Source organism: Heptranchias perlo, chromosome 40 (assembly GCF_035084215.1).
Source record: "Heptranchias perlo isolate sHepPer1 chromosome 40, sHepPer1.hap1, whole genome shotgun sequence".
Lineage (NCBI taxonomy): Eukaryota > Metazoa > Chordata > Chondrichthyes > Hexanchiformes > Hexanchidae > Heptranchias > Heptranchias perlo.
In genome coordinates, this window is record NC_090364.1 from 7,504,130 (window position 1) to 7,527,858 (window position 23,729).

General features: G+C 43.8%; 1 protein-coding gene across 1 annotated transcript; it reads left to right on the forward strand.

Moving 5' to 3' along the window:
- Positions 1–516: 516 nt before the first annotated feature.
- On the forward strand, positions 517–23,205 carry LOC137305355 (F-box only protein 47-like). Its single transcript, XM_067974192.1, has 10 exons — positions 517–721; positions 2,087–2,248; positions 3,138–3,214; positions 6,630–6,707; positions 11,006–11,114; positions 14,371–14,547; positions 15,083–15,226; positions 17,033–17,175; positions 18,032–18,191; positions 23,093–23,205. The coding sequence occupies exons 1-10, from the start codon at positions 517–519 to the stop codon at positions 23,203–23,205; spliced, it is 1,368 nt and encodes a 455-aa protein (XP_067830293.1).
- The last annotated feature ends 524 nt before the right edge of the window (positions 23,206–23,729 follow it).

A 23,729-nucleotide genomic window follows, 5' to 3' on the forward strand; every position in this document is an offset into this window, starting at 1 on the left:
TTGTAACTCTTAGCCTGTTGCAAAGTATTGGATCTTCTTCAAAGAAACATGCTGCTTAGATTTAGGGTGGAAAACGCATGTGTAAGGAAGTATCAGTGTGGTTGGCCGTTCCTATTCTAGCGTTCCCTTGTTTCAGCTAGTTGTATTCCATGTCACAGCAGTGAGATAGGACTCCGTGGACAGAAGCATGCCTATGTTACGATCTTCGGGACTCAGTGAAAAGATTCTGAGATGAACTTTAAGATTTCAGACATTATTATTTAGTTTTTCGGATACAGTTTAAAGTATTATGGAAGTCAAACTTTATATTGTGAATTGTCTGTCAAATAGCCTGCTGACACTAGGTTTGCACGTGAAGGGTGGCTACTTGGGAGGAGGACAATAGGACTGCTGGCTATTAAACCGTACTCCAGCCTGAGTTGGCACCTTCAGGGGAGGAGGGAAAAAGAAAGTGGTCTGCAACAGGTGCTGCTTGGCTTGTAACATATACTTGTCTGTTTCCTTTGCAAATAACAGATGAAACCAATGGAGGGTGATGAGGTACCATTGAGGATAAATACTTTTACCCTGATTCCAAACCAGAAATACAGAAGAAGTTGCAGACATCTGCAATCCAAGAAGGATGGTGACAGGCTGGAAAACTTTCACATACAGTATAACTGTGGCTACTTCCAGATAATACCGGTTGAAATCTTTCATAAGGTGTTGTGTTATCTTTCAGGTACAATTATCACAATACATATGTATTTAAGAAAATCTTTTTTTTTCTCCTTTTATTGATTTCCCACCCTTCTTAATTTTCTCCCCATCTCTCCTAAAAATGTTGACTCATGTTGGGATAAAGTTCCGTAGGCATCCCTCCAGTACCTCGTCCAAGTGGCCACACATTATGTGTGAGCCTGGATAGTGATGGTCAACAGTTTATTCGATTGTCTGGGGCATCACAGTATCCTGTTCTCACTCAAAATGTCCATGCGCACACAAACTTTTCACCATGGTCCACTAAATATTAATCAAGAACGGGAACCCTAGATGATTTTTAAATCTCCCCCTAACCCAGGAGTGCAATTATAACTTAGCACAGAGTGGGGAAATCAAGCCTGGGATCTTACTGGTCTGTAGGTACAGTAACACACTGGGTGATGTATTGTAATTAGTTAAATTACTGTTATCCAAAATTAGGTGTCAATAGGATGTCTTAAAGAGTCATCGCTGGTGAAGTGATTTGCAGTTAATGTTACCAGGTTTGTAAACGCTAATGATTGCTGATATGATTATGCCATTGTATCACTGGTTTTGTTGGCAATATTTTCCTAAAAACTAAAAGATAAGCATGGAAGCAGCATTATGGGGTCCCCCGTGGCCTTATAGATAAAGTCACTGTCCGATGTAGTACTGAGCCATACAGACCAGAAGGCCCGATGTTCGATTCTTGATCTGTCCTCAGTTCGCTAATCTCAGGCAAATTCCCATTCCTGATCACTTTATAACGACCCCTGTACATATGTGGATTTTTCGTTGAAATTGATGTTCCCCCATTTTTGGATAGCCTGCTGACTCTTCGCTGTCTCGGTTTACACATGAAGAACGGCCACTTGAACATGGTACTAAGAACTGTTGCCATGTTTGGAACTCTATCTAGCAAGAGTGGGTGCTTTTGGAAGATTAGAGGAGAAAATTGGAAGAAGGAAAAAAAATAAATTGGCTGCAGCAGCATATCTTTCTGGTACAGTTTTAGCACATGTGGTGGCATAACCCGCTGAATCACCACTGCTAGTGCCAGAGTGGAGGTATGCCCATTTCATTTCTTATGTCTATAAATTTCTAATCCCAGCTGTAACCAGATGCTGAGCGTAGGTCAAAACTTTCCCACAGGTGATAGATATTTCATGCAGTTGCTGCCACAGGCTAGACTTTGACAGAAGCCCAGTAAGTTGCCAGCCTGCAGGACATGGATAGGTCTGTGCAGGGAGAAAAAGAGACAAAAATGGAGGGACTTTATACCCTCTTTTTAAAAGTAAAGTAAAATAAGGTGCTAGTATGATGACCAAATATGGCATCTTACTTTTTCACCCTGTTTTCTCAGTGACAGACATCAGTGTTTTGAGCATGGCATCAAAAGTGGTTGGCACTCAGGTTGTAGGTTATATCGCCACTTCATCTGGAATCAGACGACTTTTATTGGAGGGATTTCACTCTACCGATGTTTCCAAGAAATCAATTGCGATGGAACACTACAGATCCTTAGGTAACATCCTAATGCAGGGTAAGACATACTGAATGGTGCATAAAGTCATCCTTTAAGGCTTGCAAATCATTGTGATTTCCCTACTCCTGAAGACCGTGACTGTAGCTGGGGAACTGTTCCACAGTCTTTGGCAACCGACCAGCACTCCTGTTCAAATGGCATTCTTCACATGAAGCATAAATTTAGGATTTGTACTAGAAGCATAAAGGAAGAGGTTAGGAGAATTTTTTTCATGCAAGTGGTTATTGAAGCTGATTCAATCGCAATGTTTAAGAGACACTTGAAGAAGAAAAATATAAAAGATCGAGGAATGAGCGGCAAAATGGCGCTGTAGTGAATAGCTCCAGTGTGGAGTTAGCTGTGGCACAGGCACAATGGGCAGAAATGGCCTCCTTCTGTGCTTAAATTTCTATGATTTTATGACACATACATGGTTGCATCGACAGGCTATTTGACAATGGGGGGGGGGGTTATCAGAGCAGAGCCCAATTCAGTTCTCTTTCAACATGTGCACAATTAGCAGGAGTCACTGAATGGTGATTAGGAGTAGAATTCCTGGCTGTTTTTTTTCCCCTCTGGCTTTTGAGTGAAACCAGCAGAAAAAGAATTATATAATATGAGTGGCAAATTCAGGAAGGTCACTAAATATCGGATAAGAGTGGGAGCCCAGTCTGATTTTTCCTCTTCCTAGGGGTACTGAGTTTTAAGGAGGGTCTTGAAGGAGGAGTGACCATTTCTAGCACTCAATAGCTTCTGCAACTGAGATCATCTAATTCATCAAGGATTGAAAGTGGATGGGAACTAGCAGTATGCAAATTGCGATCACGAACCCTGTCACTCTGTGGCACTGTGTTACCAAAATGGTAATTTTCAGTTTCTTCCCCGCCAGGTTTGCTGTTTAAAAGATGTACCCTTCTGCTGCCCACTAAGGAGAGACTAAAATTTGTGCATAACCAGTTATTAAAGGTAAGATACCACGATTGTAAAGATTTTCCTAATACGACGTATATGAAAAAATAAAAACGATAGAGCTAGTGGTAAGTCTATTGAGCTATGAATTCCAGCACTATAGCAAAATCTAAATTGTTCCAGTGTAATTTTTACTGGTTGGTCAATACTGCAGCTGGGATTGGATGATGTTGCTGTGCCAAATTTATAATCTCTATAAAACTTTCTGAAGTTGTTAAATTTGCCAAAAAAAACAGAATGGATTGAGAACATCCTCAATGGGTAAATGCACCTTTGTAGTGTAGTTCTGATTCATATAAACAGGAAGGTTCCAGGTTCAACAAAAACAACTACATTTATATTGCATCTTTAATGTAGAAAACCATCCCGAGGCGCTTAACCAAGGCATAATTAAATAGATGCCTTAACAAAGAAAGAGATATTAGGAGGGGTGATCAAACCCTTTATCAAAGAGGCGGGTCTTAAGGTGGGTCTTGAAGGAAGAGAGGGAGTTGAAGAGGCAGAAGGGAATTCCAGAGCATGAGGCCTAGGTGGCTGATTAAGACGAGTGGCAAATTTGGGAAGGACTGTACCATTGTTCAAGTTTAATGGGAGGTCCTGAATTTAAATATGTTGATCTAAGCAGAACCTTTGTTACAAATCTATTCGAGAAAGAAGGAAAGATGCATATTAATTGAATTCTTGTTTTATATTTCTTGTTCTTTATTTTTAAAAATCCTAAACAGGTAGTACAGTCTGCCATTTGATATACTGTGATAAGTATATCTCAGAAAACCTTTGAAAGGAAATATTTGATAATTATGAAGAAAACAAAAGAAACTGGCGCACACTCCACCCATTGGTACCTGAATATTGCATCAGGTCCTACAAATGGCATTGGATCCTGATTTGCATGTTACAAGTAAGCTCACGATTGAAACAGGTGGGCACTCTGGCTGCTTATTTCCAAAAGGGGTCAGAAATGGTAGCGGGCAGATAGGGAGGGGGAACAGGGCGGTATGCTCAACACAGCCCCGTTCCAGCCCTACGGAGGACCTGAAAATCGGCTCCTGTGCCTCTTTCCACCCCCGCCCAAGTTTTATATTCATCTTTCGGATGAGGTGTTAAACTGACACCCCCTCTGCTCTCTCAGGTGGATGTAAAAGATCCCAAAGCACTCTTCGAAGAAGAGCAGAGCAGCTGCCCCGATGTTGCGGCCAATATTTATCCCTCAACCAACATCACCAAAACAGATTAGCTGACCATTGCTGTTTGTGGGACCTTGCTGCGCAAGTTGGCTGTCATGTTTCTTACACTACAACAAGTACGCTTCAAAAAGTACTTAAATGGCTGTAAAGCATTTTGCGACATCCCGAGGTCATGAAAGGCGCTATATTAATGCAAGTTGTTTCTTTCTTTTTCTGGCCTCGATCCCCACTCCCTCCAGCCCCCGCTGCTTACATCCTGCCCCTGCTCAAGCTTTCCCTCAAGCCCTGGCCCCACTTCTTCCCGACCCTGTTGGGCCATATTCCCACTGCCTTCCTTCCTTGAATCCTACTGGCTATTTCATTTTTATTTGCGCTGTCAGCTCTGCTTCTGCTTGGCCTTTCTGTTTCTTTGACCCTCCGTGACATTTTCACACCACCCCCACTTCTTTCATCTTTTGAACGCCTCCGTGACTGTCTTAGCTCACCCTTTCAAGAATCTCACCTATTTAATTTACCTTTTGGCCGTTACTGACCTGCTGGTTGGGAAGTTGTGGTCCTGTAGTGCTGGATTTTTTTTTTGTCCGTTAATTTAAATGGACAGAAAATCAAGGTCTGTGGGATTCTGATTTCCAGAGCATCTCTCCCCCGAACACTGCTCCTCTAAATGAAGCAGGCTTGATACAGATGAGTTCAGTAGACTCTGGACCACCTTGTCAAAAGTGAAAGATTTCAGCTCAAAAGTGTTTGAAAGTTGTTTTCAACCAACTGAGCAGTCAGCAGTCCAAATAGGAGTTTTCTAAAGAAAATTGGAATGCAAGTCAAACTGTACCATTCCCTCTTGTGCATTTGTGGCTGTCCAAGGTTTGAAAACAGGTCAGTTGCCTGGCCTCTGGATTGGAGAATAATGGTGTAGAGAGATCTAAAGAGCTGAAGAAAGTTGTTGATAAAATGAGGGATAGGGGACTTAGCAGCCTAAATTGTTGCACCTTTCAATTTGGATAAAGAGGAATGGAGCTGTCCAGTCTGGAAGGGGAAAGACAGGATGGCGGTGGTGATAAAGCCAGAAAAAGGAGTAAGATTAGAGGGTAACACAAAAATACATGTCCCAGTTGCTAATATTCACCACATCACAAGATAATTATGGATGAGGAAAGCCATTTGGCCCATGTTAGTTCATCCATCCAGAAAGATCCTAAGGTCTACTCATTGTAACATCCATTTGATTCTTAAATAATTCAAGGGTTTTTGTTTCTATTACTCCATCTGGAAGTATATCCCATACATTGATTTCTCTTTATGTGAAGAAGAATTTCCTGATATCAGTCCTAAATCTACCTTTTCCTAGTTTGAACTTGTGCCACGTTGTCCTACGCTGGCAATTTCATCTAAAGTGATATACCAGATTTATATTTTCTATTCCCTTAACTATATTCTCTACTTCTATAAGATCACCTCTCAGGCAACTCCTTTCCAGGCTGAAAAGTCCAAATTTCTGCACTTTCCTCCTAACATGCCTTTTTAAGAACCAGAGGCAACATGTGGAGAAACATTTTTAAGCAGTGGGTTGGTTATGATTTGGATTGCACTGCCTGAAAGGATGATGGAAGGAGATTCAATAATAACCTTCAAACGGCAATTGGATAAATACTTGAAGGGGAAAAATATGCAGGGTTATGAGGAAACAGTAGGGGAGTGGGACTAATTGGATAGCTCTTTCAAAGAGCCAGCACAGGCACGATGGGCCATATGGCTTCCTTCTGTGCTGTATCATTCTATGAACTCAGATCTTTGACTCGAGGGAGCAGCCTTGTGGCTCTTCTCTGCACCACCTCTAGTACTTGAATGTCTTCCTTGTGTTTTAACAACCAGAACTGGATGCAGTACTCAAGGTGCAATCTGACCAGAGCATCGTACAGTTTGATCACTAATTCCTCTGACTTATGTTCTATTGTTTTGGCTATGTAGTTCATTTCCAACATGTTTGTTCATATCAATGAAATAAAAACTATAAATCCTGAATATCTGAAATAAAAAGAGAAAATTCTGGAAATTCACAGCAGGCATCTGAAAGAGAAAAGATAGGTTTATGATGTTTTTAATGGGAACTGGGCAACCCCGAAGGCTCCCTCCCAAAATATTATCCTATCTTTTTGTTTCCAGTATCTTCTGTCTCTGTGTGTTAATATTGTTCTTTAAGGTGTCTTTTTGTTCTTTCCCCTCGTCAGAATCCATGCTTTAGGATGGGTGGCTGTACTATGCTCATGCAGTGTTCAGGATTTGCTTGTTTTGGGATGTTATTACAGGTAAGGCTCAGGCAATCACATTACAAGTAGTGATGTTCCATTATGTTTTTTTTTGTGGTGTAAAACAATAGTAATGTTTGAAAAGGTTGTAATGATCTACTGTTGGAATTAAGGCCTTCCTTGTTTTCCTAAGTTACTGACAATTATTTATTCACCATCATTTTTTTAAAATCAATACCTGTTCAAAAAGAGGGTTGAGGGCCATAGAGATAATAATAGATCTGTTTGATTAACAGAGCTAGTTGGAGAGTATGAAATTTGGGGTGGGGAGAGACTATGGTTAAGTGGAAGGAGCAGGTTTAATGGGCTGAATGGTCTTTTCTTATGTTCTTGCCACACCCTTGCATAACCTTGAGAGGCTGAATATGCTTCAAGGCAACTGCCACCGCAGCTCATTCATTCTTGGGAAGTGAGTGACACTGGCAAGGCCGGCATATATTGCCCGTCGCTAGTTGCCCTGAGACGATGGCGATGGGCCTTGAACCGCTGGCAACGAGTTGATACAACTGAGTGACTTGCTAGGCCATTTCAGAGGACAGTTAAGAGTCAACTGTTGGTGTGGGACTGGAGTTACATATAAGCCAGACTGGCAGGTTTCCTTTCCTACAGGACATTAGTGAACCAGTTAGGTTTTTATGTCAATCTTACAACTTCATGGTCACTTTTACTGATACCAGCTTTTTAAAACTGAATTCAAATTCTCAAACTGCCGTAGTGGGATTTGAACTCATGTTCTCCTAGTTTATTGTCCAGGTCTCTGGAATACTAGTCCAGTAGGCCTACCATTCCATCGACACAGTTGGCTTGAGAAAACTTGCTTTTTCATTCTGCTTGTCCGTGGGTTGCTTTTATTCAGCTAAGCTTAGGAGCTCCCTGAACAAAGAATCAAAACAGCACACATCTGTGTTCTGCCTCTTGGTGACATAGTGGGTTGGATTTGGAGCACCAACATGCTGTGTCACTGGCCCCCAAAAAATCTGGGCGCAGAGCATCATGGTGTAAGTGACGAGATGCGACCACCCTAGACCCCTGCCAAAGTTTGCAGGGTCATGGGGAGGCCCCAAGATTTTGGAGGGCTAAGGTCATATTTGGGGACGACCCCCACCAAAAGAAACCCCTTGAAGGTCATCCTGGAACACTCGGTGCTCGGCTAGGATTTGACATAACCAGCTCCAAGTCTAGATTCCGACTGTTCTGCCGGATTAGTTACGGTGAGAATCTGCGGAATGGCTGCGGATTTTCAGGGTCACTCTGCCCTTTTGTGGTATAGTTGTTTATTTTTGATTACATAACAAGGATGATGTAATAATGAGGTCCCAGGTCAACACGCAATGAAACAGTTTAAGATTACGCAGCACAAAAAAACCCATAGTACTTCAAAAATGACAATGGCAACTATTTGTTAATGACTGTATTTTTGCCTATCAGGGTGTAGGGTGTTATTGCTGGTGAATGGAACACTTTCCAACAAACTCTCTATGCTAACTTAACAATATTTCTTTGGCTTCCTCCTCAGTAGCAGTGTTATTTTTTCTATTTCCCACACTGCAGCCACCCTGACTTAAACTGCCCATTGGTGTTGAATTGGGGCAGTTTTTGCCCCTGGGCCCTTGCAAAGGCGTGCTTGTGAGAGCACGGCTTGAAAGGAAGAGAAAATTGGAGAGTTACCCTGCCAGCTCTTATGCATTCTCCTGGTAGTTATAGAGTGGTATTGTTGGAGGCAGAGGAGTAATTCTCTATCCTATCATTTTGGTTGTGAAATTGGGAGACTTGGGGGAGGGAAGAAAGCAATAAAGTAACTTAAGGGGAAGAAAGGAGCATAGAGTACAAAAGCAAGAAAGTTATGGTAAACCTATGTAAATCGCTGATTAGACCTCAGCTGGAGTATTGTGTTCAATTCTGGGCACCACACTTTATAACGGTTGTCAAGGCCTTGGAGAGGGTGCAGAGAAGATTTACCAGAATGGTACCAGGAATGAGGGAATTCAGTTATGTAGAGATACTAGAGAAGCTGGGATTATTCTCCTTAAAGCAAATAAGGTTAAGGAGAGATTTAATAGAAGTGTTCAAAATTATGAGAGGTATTGATAGGGTAGATAAGGAGAAACTGTTTCCAGTGGCACAGATTTAAGATAATTGGCAAAAGAACTTGGGGGGGGTGAAGATGAGGGGAATCTTTTTTACTCAGCGAGTTGTTATGATCTGCAATATATTGCCTGAAAGGATTGTGGAAGCAGATTCAATAGTAACTTTCAAAAGGGAATTGTATACATACTTGAAAAGGAAAAATTTACAGGGCTATGGGAAAGAGCAGGTGGGACTAATTGGTACCTCTTCCAGAGAACCAGCAGAGGCATGATGGGCCGAATGGCCTCCTGTGCTATGTGATCCTATGGGCATAATTTTAGCCCGGAGCCAGGAAGGGGGCGGGGGTATCGAATTGCCGACGGGAAACCTGGAAGTACGGGTTTCCCGGACGTCCTTACGATTTTGATATAAGGACGTCTTTTAATATTATTTTGACGGTTTCCCGCCCGACAGGCCGGCCTGATTGACCGTTGACTGGTCTCAGTCGGACGGGAGAAGAGGAAGAAAGGGGACGTGTTCAAGTAAGTGTTAGATGGGTTGGATGGGGGTTGGGGGCATCGGCAGGCGTGGGGGTCCAATCATCAGGGGGAGGGGCCAGTCATCGGTGGGGGGTCAGTTATCGGGGGGGAAGGGTTAGTCATTGGGGGTCAGTCATTGGGGGGGGATCGGGGTCAGTCATTGGGGGGGGTCAGGGTCAGTCATTGTGGGGGAGGGGTCAGGATCAGTCATTGTGGGGGGGGGTCAGGATCAGTCATTGTGGGGGGGGGGTCAGGATCAGTCATTGTTGTGGGGGGGGGTCAGGATCAGTCATTGTGGGGGGGGTCGGGATCAGTCATTGTTGTGGGGGGGGGTCAGGATCAGTCATTGTGGGGGGGGTCGGGATCAGTCATTGGCGGGGGGGTCGGGATCAGTCATTGGCGTGGGGGTCGGGATCAGTCATTGGCGGGGGGGTCGGGATCAGTCATTGGCGGGGGGGTCGGGATCAGTCATTGGCGGGGGGGTCGGGATCAGTCATTGGCGGGGTGGTCGGGATCAGTCATTGGCGGGGTGGTCGGGATCAGTCATTGGCGGGGGGGTCGGGATCAGTCATTGGCGGGGGGGTCGGGATCAGTCATTGGCGGGGGGGTCGGGATCAGTCATTGGCGGGGGGGTCGGGATCAGTCATTGGCGGGGGGGTCGGGATCAGTCATTGGCGGGGGGGTCGGGATCAGTCATTGGCGGGGGGGTCGGGATCAGTCATTGGCGGGGGGGTCGGGATCAGTCATTGGCGGGGGGGTCGGGATCAGTCATTGGCGGGGGGGTCGGGATCAGTCATTGGCGGGGGGGTCGGGATCAGTCATTGGCGGGGGGGTCGGGATCAGTCATTGGCGGGGGGGTCGGGATCAGTCATTGGCGGGGGGGTCGGGATCAGTCATTGGCGGGGGGGTCGGGATCAGTCATTGGCGGGGGGGTCGGGATCAGTCATTGGCGGGGGGGTCGGGATCAGTCATTGGCGGGGGGGTCGGGATCAGTCATTGGCGGGGGGGTCGGGATCAGTCATTGGCGGGGGGGTCGGGATCAGTCATTGGCGGGGGGGTCGGGATCAGTCATTGGCGTGGGGGTCGGGATCAGTCATTGGCGGGGGGGTCGGGATCAGTCATTGGCGGGGGGGTCGGGATCAGTCATTGGCGGGGGGGTCGGGATCAGTCATTGGCGGGGGGGTCGGGATCAGTCATTGGCGGGGGGATCGGGATCAGTCATTGGCGGGGGAATTGGGATCAGTCATCGGGGGGGATCGGGATCAGTCATCGTGGGGGGTGTCGGGATCGTGGGGGGGTGGGGGGCGGTCGCTGCAGGTAGGCTTAATGGGCGTGGAGGATGCACTCCTGCTCCTCCGGGCCCACAAACTGAGCTATAAAGGCACTTACCTGCAATTTTGGGCCTTCTCGCCTCCTCACATGTGGCATGAAGTAGAAGACCCAGGAGTCCGGCCCCCAGGCCTGCAGCCTCCTTAAAAGCTTTTAATGCCCGACCAGCCCCCTGAGAATGGGTTGGTTACCTGCCCCTGTGAAAACCGGAAGTGGGCGGGTTGGAGGTGGGTTTTAGATTTTTGCAATTTTTACTGCCCCACCTCGCCTCCTACCCACCTGTTTTTCCAGGCTAAAATCATGCCCTATAACTCTACATTTTGCTTGGTCCTGTAATATATATTTTCTTCTACCTTCTTGCAGACCCTTATAGCAGGCTGGGATGAGCTGGAGTGCCATCGTGTGTTTAACTTTCTGAATGAAAGTGCAAATCTACCACGAAAAATGCAAAGTGTGGTATGCAGTAGACCAGGTAAATTGGTCAAAAGTACAATGAAGCAGACAAGGTCAATCGCTAAAAGCGTAATGCAAAGCATGGTGTACAACAGATCGTGCAAATTGATAGAAGCATAATTTTAACTATGCTAGGTCAATTGATGGTTTGAGGGAAATGGCTGAGAAAAATTACTACGCCTGACAGTGCTATGGAGCTGAGATAAAATATTAGCGATACAGCCATTAACAGCAGTTTGCTTCAGTGAACATGTCATTCCAGCTCTGTCTGTTAATTCAGCACCCATGCAATGCTGGGCTCAGCAACTCTTTCCAGCCACAAGCCCCAGTGAAGTCATCAAAAGCAATCACTGTTTAAACAAAAATTAATATGTACAGACAGTGATGACTCTCAGTGGATAAATGCACTTCTTGGAGTGGTACTAAGCCATACAAACTAGAAGGTCCCAGGTTTGATCACCACTGTTATACTGAAAGAGCTGATCTCCAGCTGGCCCAGCAGTTGGCCTCACCGTCCCTGAGTTGCGGAGGGAGAAAATGTGCCATTGTCCTTGCTTCCGATTGCTATTCAGTGGCTCGAGCTTGGCAGTGGTTCCCTCCATGATGGAATAGCTTGCCAACACTTACACGCAAGGCTCACGCATGAAGAATTGCCACTTGGGCAAAATTCCAGAGTGTGGCTGGCACCAACAAGAGGCATGTTCTACATGAAAGAATATATACATGTATACAAAAATAAAAGGATGTCAAGTTCAATTCATAATCCTTTGTAACTATTTGATTTGTAATAAGGAGCCTGATGGTGAGACTCCTTCTTTGAGAGTGGCGTACAGTAAATTCACTGTATAGCTTCTGTAGTAAAATACATTATTTTGCTTAAAATCCAGAGGAATCTTGAATATTAAGCTCTAGATTTTCCAATTAGCAATATTTTTAATGATGGCAGTAATCGATTTAAAATAAATGGCTCTATAAGGTCTGAAAATAAATAGGTTACCACCAGTGGTCAAATAAATCAGATTGGAAAACCTAGGCTTAACACTCTTAAATGACGCTGTATTTTTCAGATGCAGTGCTTAATTCTTGCCACCAGAGGCTGCTACGGTATTATGTAAAATGTATTTAGTTTGTCAAGTGACATAAAAGTTTAAAGGCTCTGCTGTCTCCTTTCTGAGGGAAATGAATATCAGCCTCATCATAATAACTGCTGGGAAGAGCCTAAGCTGTGGGGTGATGTGGTACGCAGTTCCTTAGAGCATTGATGTGCTGTGTGTTCCTGTGATTCCTCACATGGTGAGTTCTCATCTCCACCACACTGTTAATGGGACACTAGTGGGATGTCACTGAATGGAGGTCAGGTTCTTCTCCAAACATCACTCAGGTGCACATAAGAGATCCCGCGGCACTATTTCGAAGAAGAGCAGGGGAGTTCTCCTGGTCAATGTTTATCTCTAAACCAACACATAAAAACAGATTATCTGGTCATTATCACATTGCTGTTTGTGGGACCTTGCTGTGCGCAAATTGGCTGCTGCATTTCCTACATTGCAACAGTGACTACACTTCAAAAAGTACTTCCTTGGCTGTAAAGCGCTTTGGACGTCTTGAGGTCGTGAAAGGCGCTATAGAAATGCAAGTCTTTTTTCTTTTTACCATTCTTGCGAACATTGTTCCCAAGTTGAAATTCTTCTATCTGCCAGAAAAGGACTGGCCTGGGGAGGGGAAGGGAGGGGTAGTTGTTCCTGGGACACAGAAGAGCTTTCGATCCACACAGGAATCCTTTTGGTGTCTGAGATACCCCATACATAAAAACACTTTAAATGTGCTTTAAAAATGTTCTCCCTATTTTTAGGTCTTCCTGTGCCACACACCATCCCCTGCCATGAAGGCATTTAAATGGCCATCCCACCTGCTGCCAATGCTGCTCTTGAGCTGGTTGATAAGAGGCAAGGACAAAGCAACCAGGGAGCCCACCCAATTTCATCCCTCTGGGGGCAGTGCCTCGTGTCTGCTCTGCGTCTTTGCCACCGGCATGTCCCTGCTTAGCAACTTATTATGTAACAAAATACAGTTGCTTACTGTTAGCCTACCACTCTGTCTCGAAGCACATTAGAGCACTCTTACACTGTGCCATTGTGCTTTTGTTGAAGAGTTTTTTAGGCAACAACAGAAACTTTGCAGTAGTAGGGGGCATAAACTTGCTCATTGAATTAGGTGTAGGAATCGGGATCACTTACCAGCTCCAAAGACTAAAGAACCTGTGCCTATATTTTATAGAATTACTTTGTGTGCTTATAGGCATTTGGACGTGACATCTTTTTATTCTTTTGCTCACCGTTTTCAATTAAAAAAAATCCACCAGTGATTTCTCTAGCACAAGGGCTGCTAGCTCTTGCTTGGCATTTTAGAAAAATGTTTCTGTGTGCTCCTGTGTCACTTTAAGCATCATTCTGTATACTGTCAAGAGTAAAACCAGCCTCAAAAAAACTATGGAGGCATTGCAATTGCAATGGTTTTTGGCTCAATAATATGTACATACTATCTGTTTCATTAGTTACTATTCATAGTTATTATTCTCACCAAATTTATTAGTCTCACACCATCTAGTGTCCTTTTCCAGGATTTTAAAATTGTAGAACTCCTTACATTCTTCAGTCTTTCCCTCCTCCTGCAATCTATGCAAGCTTGGTGCCACTGAACCACTACTTCCTGATTTACCTCATTTTGTTTCCTCGCTTCAGTCTTAGTGGTACCTTATACTATGGCCTTTCACCTTGGTTTCTCAGTTGTTTTTTTTTAAAAAACGGTTCATTTATACTTGAAACACTCTACCCCTTTGGCCCATTGCTCCGAGATGGACTGCGTGCATCCACCGAGAAAGGGGACAAAACTAGATTGCTAGTACTAGTCGGGGGGGTGGGGTGGGTGGAGAGGAGGGATTAGATGTTACTTTGCAGTGCAAATTGTAAGAGTTTTCTATCCAATAAGACGAAGCATAGTGACACCTAGGAGTCCTGGTAGCATCAGTTATATGTACAGAGGATACACAAATTTCCTTGTGTCAGCTTTTACCCCCATTTTCTTGTTCCTATGTCTCTCCTTCCTCCTTCCCCCCTCCCACCCAACAAATCCATGCTGTGCTATTCAGTCACGAGGACAGGATGCCACATGACATAAATATTTATTCTGGTGATCTGAATCCCATAAATCATACAGCATAGTCTTGGGATCTGCAGAATTTCTAAAACTTTTTTTTTGTGTTGCGCTTGAAATAGGTGCAACTAGAAAGCTGGAGTTACAGATCCGTCTGTTCTACCGACGGGTTCTCTTAGATCACTGGGAGCATCAGTGCGATATAGCTTTCTGGCTGACTCGCATCCTAAAGCCATGGCCGATGGTGAACCAAGCAAGATTGCTGTACTTACTCTACGGGCCTATGTCCATCAGCGATGGTAAGGACAGGCTTGGAGCGCTCTTACTATTTAATGTGCTTTTTTCTCATCAATTTTCTCCCCTATTTTGTGACGTACCTGACTCTTGCTGAAGCATAGCTTCATGGGTGCAGGCAACGTCCCAGTATCTCACTCAAGTGATCACTCTTCATTGTGTGAGCCTAGACATTAAGTGTGGCTAATCAATTATGATGGGTATCTTGGTGACAGCCTCCTCATCCTCCATTTTTGGCTCATTGTATACAAAGGTCGGTTGTGTGCGATACCAGAAGATGACTGGCACCCGTGGAACTATCCCAGCAAGAATCAGCACTTTCAGGTTTGAACAGATGTCTCTCTTTTCGAATATTCTTTTTTTCCCTCATGAAGATGCATACCCATGATGCAGTACAGTTTCACATGCATTGTTCACCTCTAATAGTCGAGTACACTCAGAACTGTTTTCCAGTATGAAGAGTCTTGTGACGTGTACTACTTTAAAAGTGCTCTATAAATGCAAAATGTTGTTGTTCTTCTTCTTATGTTTAATCCTCAGGTCAGATCCATTGGCATCATATGACCCAAATACCTGCGAGCGAGGACAGTATTAAGGGTCTTGCAGCAGCGATTAGATTGCTACATGAAAATGCCAAGGAATGGACAGCCGATGACATTTTCACCTTGTTAGAAGAATTAGCAGGTAACTTTTTTGAAAGCCTGAGGACTGGAAGAGAAAGGAAGAGTGCAAGAGGTAATGGCCCCGATATCTATGGGGGGGGTGGGAGATGGAGTGGGGGCGGCTTATAGTGGAAACCCGGAAATACGGGGAACGCGGAGGTCCTGCTGAATTTAATGGCAGGACCTTATTTTAATTTTTTTTCTCCATTTCCTGCCCAGCAGCTGGCCACATTGAAAGGCTGACCTGCTGATGAGCGGGAAAGCCTGCGGTAGAAGCCGCAGCCGGGGAACGGCAAGGAGGCAGGGAGAGATCGTGGGGGGAGATCGCGGGTCGGCAATGGATCGTGGGGGGGGGATCGGATCCCAGGGGAATCGGCAACGGATCGTGGGGGAGGGGGTTCTGGAGATCATGAGGAGGGAGGTAGATCGTGGCAGGTTAGCCTGAGGGGGAGTATCCTGTTCCTCCTAGCCCACAAGCAGTGCTAGAATAGCACTTAGCTACTGGATCCGGCAATTGTCGCCTCCCTTTAGCTGCCGGGTTTCCCGAGCCCTGGGAAACCCGGCCAGCAGCTGTTAAATCCAAATGGCTGCTAAAATCTGAGGCATGCAGCCTCATTAGCATATTCTAATAACTGGCCTGCCTCTCGAGAGTGGAACAGTCGCCACCCCCCACCCCCCCCAACCTGCCTCGGTTAAACCGGAAGTAGGCGCTTTCGCGGCGGGTTGGGGTCGGGTTTTCCATTTTTAAGAATTTCTCCCACCCATCCTGAGGGGTTTAAAATCCTCCTCGATGAGTTCCACAGTTTTGAGGTCCTGGGAAAGAATGAGTAAGAGTAGTAGATGATGTGATGACTCTCGGTTTCATTAAAAGAACCAAGACTCATCACAGGATGTAGGTTGGAGAAATATGATAAAAGATGGATAATTCCAGGTTTAGGAAAAGCAAAAGAGGTAAATTCAGATAAGCACTGACTGTAGTATAAGTAAAACAGAGAGAGACAAGAAATGTTGTAATGGAGAGTTGAGAGTTAAGAGTTACTGGGGGGAAAGAAGTGAATGGCACAAAGGAGGAAACAGTTTGGGGGCACCTCAAAGTTTATGGTTGACATTTCTATAATCCCAGCAGTACAGGGACCATAATGTCCTGTAGAGTATTTGATCATCCATATCTGTAATTATATTTCTAATCTTGAGACCTTATTGTTAACCATATATTCAACCAGCTTTTTTTTTTCAAATGTATCGACCAACATGACATGGAGTGTTGTTGATGGCAACCTAGTTGACATATCTTGTACTCTGTATAATCTCTAGTACTACTTGGCACTTGTTAACTTTACACTCGTGTGTTCCTCTGGTCATTAGAGGGACTGATTGTGTGCTGCCCTGATGATTTAGTGCGTAAACGCACCATATGATGTGGTACTGAGCCATTTGGCTGAGTACGTCCCAGGTTTGATTGCTCGTATATACTAAGTTAGTTGATCTTGTTCAGGACAGCGATTAGGGTGTTACAAATGACTGCGGCACGCCTGGATTAAGAAGTGGGAGGGTGTGGAATCAGCCAGGGTTTCAGCTCTTGAGCAATATCCAGCGATCCACATGGACCTCAGGTGAAGACAGGATGGAGCTTGGATGTGATGTCCTGAGAGCTGAGTAGTCTGCTGACATTCACCATCTAGGCTCACGAGGTATTCGAGGTTTGCTGATGCCCATGGAAATGTACCCCAGCATGAATTTATGCCTTCAGGAGAGGAGGGTAGAAAAGAGGAGAAAATCGGAAGAATTAAAAAAGGGGGGAATGACTGATGGTCTGTGTTAATTCCAGGTTTCCCTCAAGAGTGGCTCCTGGAGAACAGTGCTCGTCTTCTGATTTGTTGTGGGAATAACATGTGTTTTACATTCCTGGCCAATAAAGCTGTAAATGGGAGGCTCAATGAACTTGCCACACTCATTGTGTTCCTGTCTTTGGTGAGTAGAAAAAAAGAACTGAAGCAGATTGTATCAGACTGGGGAGAAAATACTTATTATGTTCAGGTATCCTCGGGCTATCACAGTTATGGGTGTAACTAAGCTGATGTTTTTCAATTTTTGTGTCTTCTTTGTAAAGTGTCTTGGTTAGAAGATTAAGGCTGGTAGAGAGCAGTCTGGGGAGGGGGAATGGAAATAGTTACTGAAAAGAGAGATTATGAAAATTTTAAATCAGCTGAAATGCAGAGCCCCAAATGACCAAAACTTAGTTACATCCCAAATCTTGGCCTGGATACCTGCCAGGATTTTTAAAAATGTAAATTGTGCAGCCTCGTGTGTTAAGAACAATCCTTTTCTTTCACAGTTGAGATTTGAGTTTGGATCTGACCTAAATTAATGGGATGAAAATCTTCTCTCACTGTTAGTTGTAAAGCCTCAATATGAGATGACTTTGGACAATTTCTAATGAGGGCACAGCATAGAATGCCCCTAATTCAACAAAATTGGCATTAAGTTGGCAGTCGCACTGAGAGAGACTTTAAGGTTGGCTCGTTGGGGATGGGAAGTTGAAATGTTAACTTTTGCTTTAGGTGGTATTCTTCAGAGGTTGGTTTTATGGCACATTATTGGGACAGAGTGGAGGGGGCTTTACTTTGCACCTGGTCTCTAATCTGCTTCTGATTCTGATGAAAGGTCGTGTCCGAAATGTTAACCCTATCTTTCTCTTTCAGATGTTGACTGGCCTGGAGTGCATTTCCAGCATGGTTTATACTTTTGTAAAAATAATAATCTCTAGTATAGTGTTTGTGCTTGTAGTAGATAGCAACACCTTCAGTCCTTTGATTTTTGGGTACAGGTATGTGAAAAGGATGGGTACTGCATGGACTGGACTGTGAAAATGGTTCACAGAATCTGCAAGGTGATAACCAGCAGTGAAAGCAGGTGGAATTTTCTACAGGCCATCGAGAAGGTCTTTGCTCGGGTTACCATGGATATGATTGAATCCTTAATGTTTAGTGAGTACATTTAATTTATTCATTTTTTTAATTAGTCTGAGGAAATAAAGAAACATTTATTTTTAGTACAGGCGATTCAAGACATTGTTAATAAGTTGGTAATTATTCTTGGTGTCAGGTACATCCAAATGGCCCTCAATAGTAGCTGTGAAGTTTTATGGTCTGAATGAGCTTTAGTAAAAACCATAGCGTATGATTTGCAGTTGGATGCAGTACAAGAACTAAGACTTGAGAAATAGTTTATTGCCAGGTGTGACACTTACTGCAATTTAAAAAGTTGCCTACTGAGGGACTTGGTGGTGCAATTAGTTAGACACATGCCTCTCATCTTTGGGACCTATGTTTAATTCAGCGCAGCTTGATAGGATGTAAATCAAACAGTAACTAAAGAATCATGCTTACCTTCAATATCCCTTTGTTTTGATGTTGACTATTTAAAGTATTTTAGTTGATAATCTAAGAGTACTCATGAGTAGAACTAATTGGGAGCAGTTTTCTTGCATTTTGGGGTGTTACTGAAGCTGACAATCATTTCCTTTAATGATGTCATCAGCTCTAACTGCTTAAATAGACACTCGTAGATTTCCTGTGACGTTGTTCATGTATAGTCCACAGCCTGAATCACAGTATTTGATGTTCACCGTAGTCCTGTACCAATGCCCCATATAGGTACTCCCATTCGATTACTGCAGTTGGAGTTACTGTTTGCACGTGAGGTCCCATCACTGTTGTGTGGGGTGGGGGGGGCGGGGAGGTGGTTGGCGGGTGATGATTTCTGTCCTAATGTTCAGCAACTGTTTCTGGACAAAGGACAAAGACTATGGTTCGCCAACATTGGTCAAGTGCAAAACAACAACAACGAACGTACCTTTATATAGCTCCTTCAACGTATTAAAACTTCCCATGGCGCTTCACAGGAGCGTTATCAAACAAAAAAGTGGGCATGTTCTCGCCGATCTTCTGAACATAGGAGCCTCACCCTCATTCATATTTTGCCAATGAAGTAAAACAACCAGTTTTCAAAATCTAACTCTGCGGAACGCAAATTGTTATATATTAGTGATAATATAACCATGTATCACTTTGGACTCACTCACTTACTCACCTATTCAGCTCAACAGCTGCTCATTTGGTTTCTTCTTGCTCAAATGTTCGATTGCCTCAGCAATCTAACTTTCAAAGTTTAACTTATGTACAAATCAAGGGGAACTTCACTCACTAGTAACTTTTCCCAAATTACTGAGGTGATTAGCTGGGGTTATGAGGAAGCTGACTGCCATTATTGTACTAATTAGAATCCGCTGAACCCCACCCCGTCCCCATCTGGCCTCCCTTTACTCTCGTTGGTCCAGAGACCTGTCAGTTACTACCAGAACAATTTGGCTTAGTAACGTGCTGACAATTTGCCAAAGAGCTTGCTACAAAGCCACACTCACAGCATGGTCATGTGATTACTGTGGGCAAATGAGACAGCGCAATAGTGACACTGGGCAATTTTTTAATTAATGTATAATATTCCAAATTAAAACAAAAGGAAAAAAATGAGTTCACTGATTTTTTTGAAAACAGTACTGATGGTTAGATTGCTACTTTAAATAGTGAATTTAAATCCAATAAGGAATTCAGGAGAAACTTCTTTACCCAGACAGTGGTGAGAATGTAGAACTTACTATCACCTGGAGTAGTTGTGGTGAATCGTATAGATGCATTCAAAGGGAAGCAAGATAAACACATGAGGGAGAAAGGAATAAAACGATATGCTGATAGGATGAGATAAAGTAGGGTGGGAGGAGGCTCGTGGAGCTAAAACACCAGTATAGATCTGTTGGGCCGAATGGCCTGTTTCTGTGCTGTAAAATCTATATAATTCTATGAATTATATTATCTTATATCATTGGTCAAATTACAGTGAATGGCCTCTTATGACATCATAAGCTTAGCTGCAGGGATTGACTGCTGATCTGGGGAACATGCTGACAAACAAAAATGCCAAGTCAATCAAATCAAATATTCTTTTAACGACTGAAAAGGAGCGGTTTTCAGTTATCCATGATCTGAGTAATTTGAAGGTGAGGGTGGGGTGGGGGGGAGAAAGAAAGTGAATCAGTGACACAGCATGAAGACAGGTTATCTAAATCAAAACTCATCCAAAGTGCCATTCAGGTTATGGAAATTATGCTGAAGATTATGTTGCCAATGAAATAGGAAAAATTAACTGGTGCAAAATGGTAATTGATATGTTTCATATACATTGTAACTTTGTAATATATATGCATAAACCTTAGTTTTACTGTGTGTTCATTCTGTCTGTTTATATTTTGATATCCTCTTGTTGTTTCCTTCTGCTCAATAATTTACCCCCTATTCTCCAAACTTAATAGGGGTGAAATTGGTCTTGGGCAGTTGTGCAAAACAGGCGATAGTGAATCAGCAGCATATTTTACACTCCATTTTCTTTTCCATTGAAGCCAAAGATGAATGTACGTCTAGTGTTATGGCATGGTATTTTTTGCCTTTGGAAGGGATGAAGATGAATTTCACCCCCAATGTTTCTTCCAGAAGTTGAATCATTAGTTGGGAACACGAGTGAAAATACAAGTAAACTGATTATTAATCTTGCGTTAAAAGATATCCTGCTCCTTTCTGCATAGTTTCAGAAATCTTGTTCCCTTCTTGAATCCATGTCATCTTACTCCCTCCAACAAATGCAGAATAAAAAAAAGCCAGTTCTGTCCATTACAGTAATGCACCCTGACAGCTCCTGCTCCCTCCAATGCAGCCTCGCAGCTTTCCCTTACCTAAAACAAACAACAGAAAAATATGACAGCAATTATGACAATCGGCTTAATAAACTGCGTGTGAGGAGAAATGGCAAGATTCTTCAAACGATTGCACTCAAATAGAATATATTTGTACAAGAATTCATCTAAATACTTTTTTTAATCCCAACTCCCTCCACCCCATCATGTTTCTGTCATTCATCACTTTTCTTCACTGGGGGGAATTTTAACCCAACCCGCCCGGTGGGATCGGGGCATACGAGCAGTTAAAATAGTTGTGCAAAAACTTACCGTCCCATTCTCGCCCGCCGTTGACTGGGTCCCTTTTTTTTAAGTGATTGAGGCACCTGTCTGACTCAGGCAGAAGCCTCATTACTATATGCTGATTGGCATCCCATGATGTCCGTAGGACCCCAAAGATGTTTTAATAGCCTAGCAAGGAAAAAGAGGGGCCCTCTGAGTTAAGTCAAAAATGTTCCTTAGTGGGGCCAGGAGGAGGAGGAATGCTGTTAATCAGCCTTGCAAATCCTTCCACTACTTTACACTATTCTCCAAGCGAACAGCGTTTTCAGGTGATGATCAACACGGAAGAGCCTTAATTCGCCAGATGAGTGGGGGGGGGGGTGGGGGGGGGCGACAATAAGCGGTGATCAGCAGGAGGTTTCTTTGATCTCAATTGACCTGAATTCTAAGGGGTCTGGAGTCAATGTTGAGGACTCTCAGGACACTCTCAAACAATGTGCCCCCGTATCTGGTGAGTCAGGATACACCCAGGTATGGTGATGGAGGAGTCTGGGATATTGACTGATGGATTTGATTCTGTAAAATTGACAATGTTAGGCTGTTGGTTGACTAGTCTGTGGGACTGCTGTCCAATTTGGTCTGCAGCCCCCCAGGTGTTAGTGAGGAATACGATGCAGAATCATTTGGCCTGAGAGTGCCTAAGTCATGTCCTTTTTCGTTGCCTGTGTCATTGCCAATGGGTTCATCTGATACTTTCCTTATTTTCTAACTTTATAACGATTGTTTACAACTGAGTGGCTTGCCAGGCCACTTCAAAGGGCATTAAGAGTCAACCGTGTAGTATAGCACTGGAGTCAAGTGTAGGCCGTACCTGGTAGGGGTGGCTGACTCCCTGCCTTGAAGAGCAGTAGTGAACCAGTGGAACTTAGGACAATCCAGCAGCTTTCACAGTTATTTTTCTGGTACTAGCCCACAAATTGCCATTTTTCTGTTGATTTTGTTGATTATTTTTGTTCAGACAATAAGTTCACATGACATCAATGGGACATCCAATAGAGAGCAGTGACTGAGCCTGCCAACATGAAGCAGCTGGATTAACACACATATATAAATAGCTGAGATGACATGATCACTGAAATAAAACCTGAGTCAATGAATGAATTTCTGCCTAAGTTAATCTAGTTCCCTCACACTGTCCAGGTAAGTATCAACATCAAGCAATTCCCCCATTGAAGTCAGCAAAAATTCTCAGAGAGAAGAAACATCAGCTCGTGTTCTTGCTCCTGATTGCTACCCAGTGATCTGTACTGGAAAGTGTGAGCTTGTGGACATTGAGTGAGAAGAGGATTGGGCTCACCCTGTAACGCCCCTGATGGTCAAACATTCTGCCAACATTCACTGCCTGGGCTCATGTTTGAAAAGTGGCCGCTAGGGCGAGGTTCCTGAGTTCTACCAGCAGCAGTGGAACCGTCCCCCAGCAAACATGTGCCTTCAGGAGAGGAGAGAATTGGGGAAAAAAAAATATAGGGGGTGAAATTCGACTTGGGCAGGAACGCAAATCCAGCGGCATTGCACTTTCCGCCAGTTATACATCCAGCTCGATATTGACTTCACTAGGACTGAATATCGGGCGGGGCTTATAAACTGGTGGGAGGTACGATACCACCAGTTTTACGTTCCCGCCCCAGTCAAATCTCACCCCCATAGAAATGATCAAACGGACCTTGAAGTTAATCATAATTGTATTGTAGCTGTTTTATAATTTTTGTTTTTACAAAGGTTTCTGATACCGAAAGTCATTCTTTAAATGAGGTGAACTGTGATTAAATTTGCTAATCTGATAATGGCTAAGTTCCAGCTGCGCTGTTTTTGTTGCAGGCGGCCTCGAAGAGGACGAAGGCGTAACATACAACATGTACAATATGGTGAACGCCCAGGCAGAGTTTCATAAAGAAGTCATGCTTCGTGCCTTCAGCAACATACTAACGTGAAAGGCATTCCTGAAGTCAATAGTAATGCGTTATATAACCTAATCTGTGGTCGGACCAAACAAGCGACTGTGTTTCTTTTTTGTTTTTATTTTCCTGGCCAATTGAGAAAACAAATTTGTTTTCCTTTGACTCAGGTAGCATTCATTTTGAGCTCTTGCTTCTGAGGGTAAAACTTATTCCAGCTAAAATCGTAAAGCTGTGATCTCTCGGTATTACAGTTTGATTCAGAGACACCTTGGATCAAATTGAAGAGCTAACCCGCAATCTTGTACAGTTCTGGCAATGAGTGGGTATCTTTTCTAACGGTTATTATTTGTATACTGATTCTCTTCTCTTTAGATCCTAAGCAGGCAGGAAGGTGACGTTACTCAGACATTGGTTCCCAATGCCACCCAACACATGGGAACAAAATGGTACTGACTCATGATCCTCAGTTTTCTTCCTCTATATGGAGAGCAGTCTCGGCCTGCACCAGGCTCCTCTGCTAACAGAGTGGCTGAATGGGAAATCATTGGTGCAAACTT